Source organism: Aquila chrysaetos, chromosome 6, assembly GCF_900496995.4.
Source record: "Aquila chrysaetos chrysaetos chromosome 6, bAquChr1.4, whole genome shotgun sequence".
Lineage (NCBI taxonomy): Eukaryota > Metazoa > Chordata > Aves > Accipitriformes > Accipitridae > Aquila > Aquila chrysaetos.
Window position 1 is genome coordinate 40829381 of NC_044009.1, and position 12851 is coordinate 40842231.

The 12851-nt window shown below is 44.6% G+C and overlaps 1 protein-coding gene across 11 annotated transcripts in view; it reads left to right on the plus strand.

Annotated features, from left to right (window-relative positions):
- SLC15A2 (solute carrier family 15 member 2) overlaps positions 1 to 12851 on the plus strand; it is a 62258-nt gene that overhangs the window by 6716 nt on the left and 42691 nt on the right. For 2 of the 11 annotated variants that reach the window (XM_030017496.2, XM_030017491.2), the window contains exons 1-5: positions 3044 to 3132; positions 3574 to 3666; positions 8390 to 8436; positions 11850 to 11937; positions 12562 to 12703. In XM_030017496.2, coding sequence (XP_029873356.1) covers positions 3063 to 3132; positions 3574 to 3666; positions 8390 to 8436; positions 11850 to 11937; positions 12562 to 12703 — 440 coding nt within the window. In that variant the 5' untranslated portion in view covers positions 3044 to 3062. The other 9 variants (XM_030017498.2, XM_030017492.2, XM_030017502.2 and 6 more) reach the window with 9 other exon arrangements.

Here is a 12851-nt window from a genome sequence, read left to right on the forward strand (position 1 = left end):
TTGCCCCAGATGTACAGGAGATTAGTGCTGCTTGACTCTCATTTTATGGCCAGTGGAGTTAAGGTTAGGAAACTTGAAATATGTGCTCAAGGTGCTTGACAAGTAGCGTAGTCAGAACTGAACCCGGGGGTCCTGCTGCCACATCCTGTAGCTGTGCCCTCTCCTTCACTGCGCAATAGACCCCCGGTGCCGGGCATCCCTGTGAGCTGGCTGTGACGAATAGAGTAGTTAGAGGATTCCTGCTTTCTCATTACCAGCTGCCACTCGCTGAAGGAGAGGCTAGTAGTGAGTAAAAGCAGCTTTCTACTCCGGGGCTGGGTGGGAGAGGGTGTGGGACTTACCACCAGAGAGGAGCTACTGGCCAGCTGAAGGGTCAGTGCAAATAGGGAAATTCCCAAGGCAGTGTCTGTCCCACAGGCTGGAAGTGAGCATGGAGAGGAGGGCAATGCACCCAAGGGACGACTGAGACACTGGATGCAACTGTCTCATCATTCCTCCAGACCCAAGGCTGCTGCAAGCTGCGACGTCTTCAGTAGCTGAGCTATCCCTCAGAGCCTGTGTCAGAATAAATCAGTAGCTGGTTTTTTCTTTGCTGTGATAATACTACTGGCAGGGCAGCTTAATGGATAGACTGCTGGGCTGGCATGCAAGAGGTTTCAGCGGAGTCTGCCTTCGTCAGGATGGTTTTTTCCCTCTTTTGCTCATCTCTGAAATGGAGATACTGATATCTGCTCAGTGAAATGCCCCGAGACCTGCTGCTGAAAGGCACTATGTAAGATCCTGCTTCTGATACCACCAGGAAGAAAACGTTCTTGGGACACCAAACAGTCCTCAAGTGCTTTTCCAAAGTCCTGCCATACCACATCCATCTTTCTTCCAGCTGCAGGGACCTCCCACCTTCTCACTCCATGAAGGAGACAAGCCAGCCTCAGCCCCAGGCAAGTGGACAGGGTAAATCTTCAGTTTTTAATGTTTCCATGCTCTCCCTGTTTGGAGGTTTTGGACAGAGAGCCTGAGTTATGCCTCAGACAGACAGCTGTGGTGTTGGGTGTGTGAGGGGCTAGCACACCTAGTTTGTTAGGGCCATAAAAAAGACATTCGGAATTGATCATTTACACCCTCGCAAATCAAACAGCACTGACTAGTGTGTTAGAAACTGAGCTCATGTTCCCTTTTACACCTATCTTGGCTCTCCTTTTCTTGATTTGCTTTTTTCAGAGCACTGTCTCTGTTGCTGACTTTATATACCTTTGTGAACAGTAAAACTATCTATTGTATTAACTAGGGACTGTCTCTAAGAAGCGGACAACATTCCTAAAATGCTTTAAATCACTGTAATGGGAAAACAAAGGCCAAGAAGGAAGGGCAGAACATAGAAATATCCCAGGGACCGGACATGTTCCCATGGGTCCAGATTGCCTGGGGTACCTGGATGTCCATTTTCTCTATGTCTTGAACTTACTAAAATCTGTGCTAGCAGTCAGCTCTGAGTTCTGGCATGGTACCTTATCCCACAGCATCAAGTACAACTTAGAACTGGAGGGGAAAATAGCTGGAAAGGAATTCAAGAGGTCACTTAGCCTGTCTTCTTACTGACAGCCTAAATAGTTAAATTATTCCTGATTTTCTATGCAAAATACAGATTCCTTGGTATTTGCTTACTGTTAATCAGTGGTCTGTTCTGAAAGAGCACAAGTCTTACTCTGGCGCCAACTTCCAATTTTTTGCGTTGGTTTTGTGATACTCACATCTTGAGAGCCTAGACAGTAATTTAAATGTGTGGTTGTGTTTTGTTTGTGCTGGGTTTTCTTCATTTCCTGCTTCAGCTGATCAGCACTATCTTTTCCTGTGTTTTGCTTGGACATTCCCTCCAATGAAGAGAAAAATCCTAATTTTTCCATGCTATGACAGTCTTTTAAAAAGTTGTTCAGAAAGAAAAGCCCTTTCCTGCTGTGTTCCCCCCCCCCCCCCCCAATCTTCTAACAGAAGTCACAAGCATTACCAAGTAAAGCTTTTTATTCTTCCCCAAAACTATTCTCCCTCCAGCTTTTCTTCTCTATTGCATTGTCTGGCCTGTAGTGCTCATACTTCTTTTCTGCTTGTTTTTCACAGTGCTTGCCCAGAGTCTCATACTGCTAGCTTTGCCATGCTGTGCTTTGTACTTATCTATGGTACATCTTCTTAAAATATGACTAACACTCCCTGGATCCTGGCCATACATCCTACATTCTGGATTTAAATCCTTCTTACCATCTATCTTTACTTTAATATATCTTGTGTGAATAGCCCGCTCTTTTGTAGCCATAATTAAAGTTTTGCTTTGGTCTTCCTTTCACAAGCCGTTTACAATTTACCATCATCTTTTTATGAGTTGTTTGTGCTGTTCTTCTTCCTTTCACTTCAGCCTGTGCATCCCTTGTTGCTCTATCAAATGACTCAACACCTGTAGGATTTTATTCCTCATTTCATTTTGAAATTTGATCTGCGATCGGCTTAGGCTGCTTGCTGTTGCACATATAAGTAGCTATTGCTGCATGTTTCTCTTCACTGTAAAGTTTGGATGTCTCTCAGTGTTTCCCTAGTGCATCTTTCTAGTCCTCCTGCCCAGTTCCACTGGGTCAACTTTTGTTCAGCTAATAGCAGAGTTCATTAGGAACTACATATCTCTTTGTAGTCTTGACTGTATTTTGTGTGTTGAGCCTTGAGGTATTTTGTGTGTGAGAGACATGGGGCCATGAAGCAGGTGGGACTGGGATTTCAGTGCAACGAAGAGGAGAAGGATGCAGGTGGCTTCAGGGGCATGATGTGTGATAATGGAGACCCCATTTTGCTCTACTGCTGAACATACAGAATTTCACTGTGAGCCATTTCTGTATCTGCAGAAAATATCTGGGGTTTTCCACTGCAGAGGAGAGCCTCTCTGAAAGGAAGTCACAGCAGTTTAGAGGAGGTTATGGGGAGAAAGCAGAAAGAAATAAACAGCAGAAGTGTGGTAGAAAAAATGTTGATCCTCCTTCAGGAAGCTCATGGCTTTAAGGTGAAAAAGGGTCTGGGAGGATGGCATGTCGATGTTATGTCTGCAATCCTGTGTGACACATGAAGAACTGGGAACTGAAGTCAGTCTGTCAAAAGGTGATGAAACCCTGTGTCTTCTCACAACCTTAAGTACTAAAAGACGTGTATAAGCTAAGGACAGCTCTGTAGCTGGTGTACAGTGTCAAAAGTTTGGATTTATGGCCAGCTGTAAATCCTGTCGAGTCACAGGTCCAGTCCCTGTTCTCATCGAGAAGTAGTAATTTTAATGAAAGATACTGTAGCTGCAGCACAAAGTGATTGATCATGAACATCCTTGAAAGATGCCATACAGCCTTAGTTATAAGCTGTATTCAAGGAGAAAGGCAGATTCCCTATGACATCTGGGAGCTGAGCAGAAATGACTTAGTTTTACTTCAAGATCAAAAATAAACGAAAGTTTAACTATTTTATTGGTGACCAAAGGACTGCTGTTGTGAAGTGAAACATTAACAACAGGGTGAGAGCAAGCCAGGATTGCTCAACAAGGTTCATCTTCAGGTGCAACAGACCTGGCGTCATTCAATGCACAGAAAGCAGCAGGCATGGCAGAGGGGGAAGGCATGCTGCAGGCTGCAAAGGAAGCCCAAGATGGTGAGAGAATTTTTTAAAGATTTCTTCTTGCTAATCATACAAGAAGCTGAAGGCAAAAAGGCGCCAGGAGGGGACGAGAAGTTTCTCTGATTGTTACAGGTTGACTAGTGACCAGATGACAGGCTCTTAAATACAGATTCGGTACTTGATATTGTTAGTGATATTAATCTAAATACCTTTACAATTCTGTGTCTGCAAGGGCTCGTGAATAGAGCAGAGATGCAGGTCTGAAGAATTCTGGCATATTTTCCTTGTTGTTCAAGTGATTTGATACATAATTTTCTTAAATTACTTTGAAGTTTGAGAGAGGTCTGCAGGCAATGGAAACCAGTCTTGATCAGTATAAATCAGTTAAGCCATGCTCTTTCCTGTAATCAAAGAATTGGAGAAAATAAGCCAGAAGAGACCTGGAGAGGTTATCTCATCCATCCAGGGCCAGGTCATTAAGCCCAAAGTGTTGCTGGCACAGATTCACCTAGCTTCTTATAACCTGACCTTGGAAAGAGAGAAAGAGGAGAGAAACACAGATATGGTAAAAGGGCTATAAAAATATGGCCAGTGTATATGAATTCAAAATAAGACTCATTATTAAGAGACCAGTGGGGCTGAGCTGAAAATCAAGAAGGGATTGTACCACAAGATGAATGCAGATAAAAATGAAGAGATCAGTTGAGTATAAACAGATTAACATGCACAGTACTGCAGCAGGAAGCAGTGAGAATCTGAGGATTGTAAATGCAAAGGGAAAATGCAGATTGTCTTCCTGTGGATTTGGAAACCAGAAAAAATTAAATGATGAAGTGAAAGTCATAGAAAAATGTATTCGTGGGAACTTCTGGCTATGCAAAGCATCTGGTAGCTGAGTATTACATTTAAGCATGAATCATCCTGCAGATTCCCCACTTGCATAAAGGATAACTCAGAAAAGAGGAAATTTTACAGAAAGCAGTCCTTGCTTTCGTGCTTACCAGTTGAAGTTGTTTAGCACATGATTTTCATAGAAATTCAGGAGGGCGCCTCATCCACCTGCCTTCTCTGGGACAGGACTCGATATTTAGCCAGTCCCTAATACGTTCTTACATCACAGGCATTAGGGATTGCCTGAATCCTGCAGCCCCAGCCACACCGTCTCTGTTCCACTGCTCACCTGTCCTTGCAGAAAGGGAATTTGGCCAAAAGCAGCCCCAAATCTTTTTTACTGAAAATAAAGTCAGTTGTTTTTCTCATCTTACCCTCAACAAAAATGGAGAATAGTTGGTCTCTGTGGCTGCTTTTCCTGTCAATGGGTAAGGGTAGCATTTGGTAGTCTTCTTCCCTGAATTTAATCTTTTTCATTCCAGACCCACAAAGTGGTTTCTCCCATTTAGCAACATCATTTTGAGTTCATACCCTGTTCTTCTCTAGGCTCGCTCCATCCTGGTTTCAGACACAAACATGAGCAGCACACTGGCTGTGCTGATGTTCTCTTTGCTCATGGAAAAGCTGAGGACCTGCATGTTTCATAGCCTCCTAATCTGATGGAAAATCATTGATAGCTACTCTGAGAGGCATTTCGCAGTTGCCCACTATATGGGTATTTCATATGGACCCTCTTTTCCTTGTGAGGCATTAGAGATGCTAGAGGTAGGATACATCACATCCACAGCTGCTCTAGCAGTTACACCACTTACCCTGTCACCAAAGAATAATACAGTCTGGCTCGAGAGCATTTCTTCCAATCCAAAATGGTTGTTTGTAATCCTTATTCTCCTTTTGGTGTTTAGAAGGGATTATCCGATAAAGTATCTCTCTGGCTATGGAGCAAGCCTGGGTTGTCCTAACCCGCCTTTTTGAAGGCAGTGGTGATGCTTGTCCTGCTTCTGCCTATCACAAGGGAAGTAGTTCAATACTGCATTCAGCATTTGAAGGTGAACTTCATCAGGCTCTAATGATTTGAGCACATTTGAGATATCCAAATATTCTTTAAGCGGTTTTTGTCTCATTTCACCCATATTCCTACTAGTTCATTTTAATGGTGTTATGTATCTTGTTGCAATTTATTTTTTTTTAGTGAAGACAAAAAGGACACAACTTTTCTGGCTTCTCTGGATGAGCTTTTATTTGCTCATTTTCTAGTTTAAATAACAGACTTTCATTTTCCTTTCTCTTTCTCCAATATCGACAGCATTTCTAACATCTTTTCTTATTGCCTTTTGTGTCCCCCTGCTAGCTGTAATTCGTTTTGTGCCTTAGCTTTGCAGCTTCTGTCACTCCATGCTTGATCTGTTTGTTTATACTTGTCTTCAGAAATGCCACCTTATTTCCATTTGTGGTACAATTCCTTCCTGATTTTCAGCCCAGCCTCACAGGTCTCCTTCTATCGAGTGTTATTCTGAATTCATTTGTATCTGAGGTGCTTGCAGATTTATTCTCTTTAACTTGTTCTTGCTGTTTGCCATGAGTTACCGTTTATTACCAGACATTTGAATTCCTTTTCTCCCTTTCTGTCTCAGAAAACCTTCTGGCAGCTAATGGCCTAAACATCTCTGCAGTGTATTTGACAAGTAGTACTTTAATTCCACCGACTGATAATGTTTTTTTCACGCTAGTATTAAAAAACGTTAAAAATAATCATTTAGCTTATGTGACGCACAGGGCTGTGTACACACTCAAGAAATACAGCTGCAGGATGCGGAAAATATTAAGGAATCACATTGCAGCAGTGTGGGAGCCCTGTGCAAGGGATGGTGAAACCTTTTCTGTCTTCCTTCTGTATTACTCCTTTAATAACTTTGCTGCTGTGTTTGCTCTGCTCGCCTGTGCATGGCAGAATATAGCAGGTTTCTACTGGGAGTTGTCTAGAGATACTTAGGGTGGTAAAAGACACCACCAGAAGCCTCAAAAATATTCCTGCTGCCTCTAGCACAGGGTCAGACTTGCAGGACACAAGAGTACATGCTAACCTGGTGTGCAGATGACAGGACCAACACGCACAAGTCCTGTTCCTTGCACTGCCCCCAGTGTTGGGTATGCTTTTGAGTCACTCTTGCCCATGAAAGTGGTTTAACAAAGCCTAGCTCCCTGGCGGCTGTTTATAGCACCTGAGAAGGGACCTAGGTGAAAAGCAAGGTTGTGCGGGTGTGCAAATCACTGGGAGGACTGAAGATGAGGAGCTGGTCTCTGACAGTAGCGGGGAGGTACCAAACTGTTGCTTGGTCACTGTAGAAGAAAAAGGGAATAAGAAACAGTAGACCTTCCTGGCCTCATCTGAAGTTTGGGCTTCACGTTTAGCTGCCCAGTTGGCCCCATGTTTAGCTGCCCAGTTAGCAGGAGTGAAACAGGATCCCCAGGGATCTTCAGAGGAAGCAGTGCACATGAGGGAATGCGGAGAGTAATTATGCTTCCTCTGTGCACTCTGTCACATCTGAGCCCCTTATCTAAGTGTTTTCCATGTCTTGTTAGCAATAACTGAAGCCAGATTAAGGATCTGTGGTGTGAGTGAAAGCCTCTTTCCTGGTTTGTCAGCTGCAAACCTGATTCCTGTGATACCCGATACCATACTAACAGCAACTCAGTATTGGAGCTAGGGATGACTTTATGGAGACTCCTTGTACCAGCTGCGGATTCTGGATGTGGTCTGTACTTTTGCTGATAAGAAAAGGGAGAAATATTTGGGAAAATTCTTTGAACATTTGCCTTTTAAAGAAGCCAAATGTAAGGGGAAGAAAAAACCCCTGCACTGTGCCGAGAATGCTGCAGAACCACAGCCACTGAGGATCGTTTATGGGAAGGTTGTGAATTTTGCTCTGTAATTACAACTGGCACTGGAGGAATACTGATGAAGAATTCCTCTATTCCTGTGGGAAGGGCATGGAAGGAGTGACAACAGGGTACCTGCAGGGAGCTGAGCCCACATAGCTGCAGGGGGAATCCAGGGGCTCCCAGCACAGCGTAGGATGCATTTGCCACCTAAGGAGCCCCAGGGTGGCCTTTTGGATAATAGGAAGTAGAGACAGGGTTTGGGACTGCTCCTGGGTGCTGGCTGTGCCCTCCAGATTAAACTGTCCCATAGGAAAAGGCAAGGTCATTCCAGGGAATTGGTGCAGGAATGAACACTGGGTCACTTCACTCCTGGGATAGCAAAGAAATAATTTAACACAGTGCAGGCATCCGTGACATCCAGTGTCCAAGGGTTTGGCGTGATGAGCATTTTAGTAGTTATGACTTTGGATGAATGTGTGACTTCTCAGTGGAATGAGATCCCTGCAGAATAAACCTGTCATTACTGCATCGGGAGGGAGATGCACACTCTGCTCTTAAATCTGCAGGCTGTAGGGGTATCTGGGACCTGGGATTTTTATTCAGCTCACATCTGTTCAGCATACAGTGTTGTGCTGGCTGGTGCACGTACGATAGCTGGGGGCATGCCAAGCAAATAGGAGGTCCGTGCCATGAAGTGCTGACAGCCCCAACCTGTGAATGATTTAGGCTGCGTTCCCTGACTCTTCTTGAACTCTGGAGTTGTCTTTCCTGGTAGCATCTCCCTCCCCTTTCTGCCCTGGCTGCACAAATGTGCTCAATTAGGGTTAACTCAAACTGAATCAAACTTCATGCCCGAGGTTGGAAATCTTCCCAGTCAACTCACCACAGCCACATAGCATGGTGGGAGACAAAGCAAGAGGGGAGATGAACGCTTTTCAGAGAAACGAATCCAAGGAAACTTTGTTCACTTTTATTTCTGCAGGAGATGATCCCCCCAAAGGAGATTTCCCTGTTCAGAAAAAGTCCCCGGTGAGTGTTACAGCTGGTTTCCTTTGCTTTGCTTTCTGCTCAGCTTGCTCTAAACATTGCAAGATCTCTCTGTTCTTTCCTCTGTTGTGCTCTGGCTAGAGACAAACACCCTTTCTTGCAGAGGGTTGAAATAAGCATTAACAACTCAAGGCAAAAATCCCTCCACTAACCAGATTAAGTTAAGACAGTGCCTCTTAAAGGGAAAAAATGAACTGTCTGAATGTTCGGGAAAAAGGGTAAGGCTTTTGATTGCTGCCTTTTTCCTGAACACTACTTTCCTTGTGGGAAAGGACTTACTTCTCGGAAGCGGAGGGGGATGTTGTGCGTGGGAGGGAGGGAGGGAGTTGACCTGTGCATTTGCTTAGTTTGATGAAACCCACCAGGGAAAGGTCCCCAGATGCTGCAAAGCAGAAGGAAGTACATGGATTGAGGACAGGCCGCTGATGTATGTTACAGAGCCCAGCTGTAGTGCCAGAGTCTCAGGTTTACATCTCTGGCTCTGATTTAAAGCCAGATTCAGGTGAATATTTTGTTGCCTTGCAGCTTTGATGTTTGTGCAGGTTTTCAGGCTATTTCTGGTTGACTGTTTGACCCCTAAAAACTGTACACTGGATTGACTTCAGGGAGAACAGGACTTGTATTGCACCTGCTTTGACTTGCAGGACAACATGGTAATACTTGCTCTTAAAGCTCACAGTCATGTCATTAGCAAGCCAACTATTTAATTCCCAGTTTTAAGTACTGTGCAGACATTAACTATTGTATATCCAGAGCTCCTGGGAAATACTAATCTTTGTCCCATTTTGCAGCTAGTCAGCAAGGAGAGGTGAGAACAAATGTCTCCTGTAGCTGGCACTTTAAATGACCTTTCTTTTTTCCAAAGTCACAGACTACCAACTTCCCCAGTATCTTTAAGAGCTGCATAATCCCACAGATCCCAGGTTTACAGTGGTAGTTAAGCCCAGCAGACTATCTGTGTGCTCATGAATCCAGGCTTAGCCTCTTTGCTTTTGCTGAGGCTCTTTGCTGAGCAAGGTCCTCCTCCACGAAAGCAAGCAAACTGCATCTGGCTCTCCACATGGATGAAAGCTGCCCGCTTTTGGAAGTCCAGGCAGGCCGCAGGCAGGTCAGTGATACAGCAGAGAGAATACATGAGGATTTCTGTGTGTGCTGATGCCATCTTATGACGTTACATGAGGATTTCTGTGTGTGCTGATGCCATCTTATGACGTACAAGGCAGATGGAAGTACCCCTGCTTGTAAGTTGTTGCTCTGTGTTTGTAAGCACTTACTCAGGGTCCTGGCTCTGGCGCTTGGGGAGGTTTAGCTGGGAAGTCACCGCTTCATGCTCTCCTTTCCCTGCTTGCCCCTGCTTATCTGTAGGTGCCCATCCCAGAGCAGGAGTGGCTGAAATGGGTCACTGCCAGGTTTTCTGTCACTGCAGGTCACAGTGTGGCATGTGATACCTTAAACTGCTGCAGCTAAATCCAGCAGGGCTTGCGCATCTAGTGCTGGTTCAGGCAGCAGGGTTCCTGACACCTGGCCATCTGGGTTTGAACAGTCATGCTCTGCATCTCCATCAAATGTTATTAAATCTCATGAGTACTGATAGCAAGGTCTATGGAAGAGACGAAGAAAAATATCCCTGTTATACAATTTTACTTCCAAATTCAGAAAATGTCTTCAAGCACCCACAGGAAACATAATTTGCCTCTTACAGCTTTTCTTCTTTGTTATGAAAAACTTGTTGGAGAAAGGTATTCTGTGTGTGCATATGTTTGTGTGTTTGTGCCTTTACAGCTTATATATGCCACCATTTTTGGGCTAGTCTAAAAGCAGGAGGCCCCAGTGTGGTTTCCAAGGGAGCCCACTCTGTCTTACAAGCCATATGCTAAGCTTGATGGTTTCAGAGTAAATAATAAATGAAATGGATAATTACATATTTACTTTAGTAAAGCAAAGAGGCCAAGGGTTTCTTAATGAAAAGGCAGCCCATAAATAGCACGAGAAAAATATATATGAAAAAAAGGACAAAAATATTTGTCTTTAGAGATGCTGGGTTAAGTAATGGAAAGTGTTTTTTGGTTTGGGGGGTTTGTTTTGTTTGTTTTTGTTTTTTTTTTTGTACAACCAGGCTCTTCTCTCTTGTTGCTTTTGTATAATGTTGAGCAAGACAGCATCATTAAGCTAGACTCTTCTAAACTTGATGCCATTGCTTTGGGAATCCAGATAAGCTCAGGTCTCTTGGTGGTGAAATAAACCTGAATAAACACATCTGTTTTGGTATCTGTATTTGCATTTGGGACTCAGGGAAGAAATACAGGAATTCATTATTTCTGACACGAGGCACAGAAGTGCATGTGAAGAGTTCATCTCACTTCACTGGCCCATACCATGGCTGTGCAAAACCATAAATATAAATGCAGCTGTTAATATCACACTCCTGCCCATCCCTCATGAAGTGCATGGCCAGCCCCTCTCTCCTACTAATTGGCAGAGGCTGGGCAGTGCTGTGAAAACCTGCTTTCCCTGTTGCGAGGCAGTGGAGCTAAGCAGCTGGAAGCTGCTTAACTCGGACTGCAGTGAGGTAGCAAGAGGGACGGAGGCCCACGCAAGGTCGTGCCAAGACTCATCTGTTTAAATGCTTTGTATTTCACTTGGAAACTGCTGATTTTAGCTGGAGTAAAGTCAGATTCAGTGAAAGAGTGGCCATGCTCAGACAGGTTTGACAGTCCCACTGCTGTTTTGTTTAGTTTTGATTAATAAATTGAATTATCCATAGCTATGCCAGCATTCTTGGAATACCAAAGGGATGCCATGCCTGAGGGAGTGCAGGACAGAGGGCTGACACTCTGCTTCAGTGAACGTGGTGGCACAGTTCGATGCAAGTGAGGTGCAGAGATTGGGGGCAGTTGTCACACAGGAGGGAGCAGCTTCACACAGAAGCAGACAGTAGCTCCCTGGGGTCTACCAACTGCAGAGGCAAGGTCTGGTACTAGGACAGGGAGCAGTTTTGGGGCAGGGTAGTAGCTTTATGTGAAGTATAGCAGAAAAGGCATCTGAAGGTGGTTTTGCATCTCAGTGGGTTTTTGCATTGCATTGGAGAGGTGGTAGGACCCTTCCACTGGAGTTCCTGGAGCTATGAGCATGGTGGGCTGCTGACAGTCCACGAATTCCCATGGTAGTCCTTACTGGGCCTATGTTAGTCAAGCTGATTCATTGGGGATCCTTAACCAAAGCAAGATAGGTGTGGGGTCCCCCCCCTCCTTTGAGTCCAACCCACAGGCCAGTCAAGCAGCAGTGGGCGCCTGGTTTTTGCACTGGACTCCTCTCCACCACCCAGGCATTGTGGGAATATGTTGCTGCAGTGAAGGCTTCCACAGAGTTGATACGTTCTCATTTGTCTCCCGCAGAAACTCTGTGGCTCCAACTACCCCCTAAGCATTGCCTTCATCGTGGTGAACGAGTTCTGCGAGCGTTTCTCCTACTATGGCATGAGAGGTATGTGGCCTGTGTCTGGGAAGCGACTTTCCTGTCCTTGGGTTTCTATACACACTAGCCTGGTGTTCCAGGGCTGTGCTGTATGTGGTCTCAGCTGTCTTTCAAAGTAAATTGGCATTTTGGGATGCAGGTATGAACAGTGTGCCCTAACATTGATGCTACACCTGCTCTGAGCAGAAGTTGGGACTAGAGAGCTCCAAATGTACCTTCCAGTCTAAATTTTTACATGATTCCCTGTATCAAACCTGGTTTTCCAATGTGTGACATCTTTCATAGTTGTGTGCAATCAGCGTGTTTGGGAATTGAATCATACAGGCACCTAATTTGCAAATAGAAAATGTGCAAAAACAGAACTACAGGTTACAGGAAGATAAGCTAGAAAATATATTTTCCAGCTAAACATAAATGTTTATGAGCAAGGAATGCCTGATACTCATATATCTCATTTTAGCTTTTCTTGTGTTGGGGATTATGAGGAACAGGTCTGAAAGCACAGATCTTTCCACAACAATGCTCATAGCTGCTAGACAAATCAGTGGTTTTCTTGCCACCATGATGTAGTTTCCTGCTTACCTGCACAGATACACATTAATTATCTGATGTGATTTGCTTGTTTCCTTTTAGCTGTCCTGACACTGTATTTCTTAAGCTTCTTCCACTGGGATGAGAATCTCTCCACTGCTGTGTACCATGCCTTTTCCGCGCTATGCTATTTCACACCTGTCATTGGAGCCATCATGGCAGACTCATGGCTGGGGAAATACAAGTAAGTGAAGACATCTCTCTACTTCAGACAACATACATCTACACCATGCAGCCTGTGCAAGGGCAGTGCTGTGTGTGCTCCCGGTTTTGAGCTAGCTCAGAGTGCAGCAAAGACACACTTGCGAAGGTCAGCTCCTCTCTGTTAACAG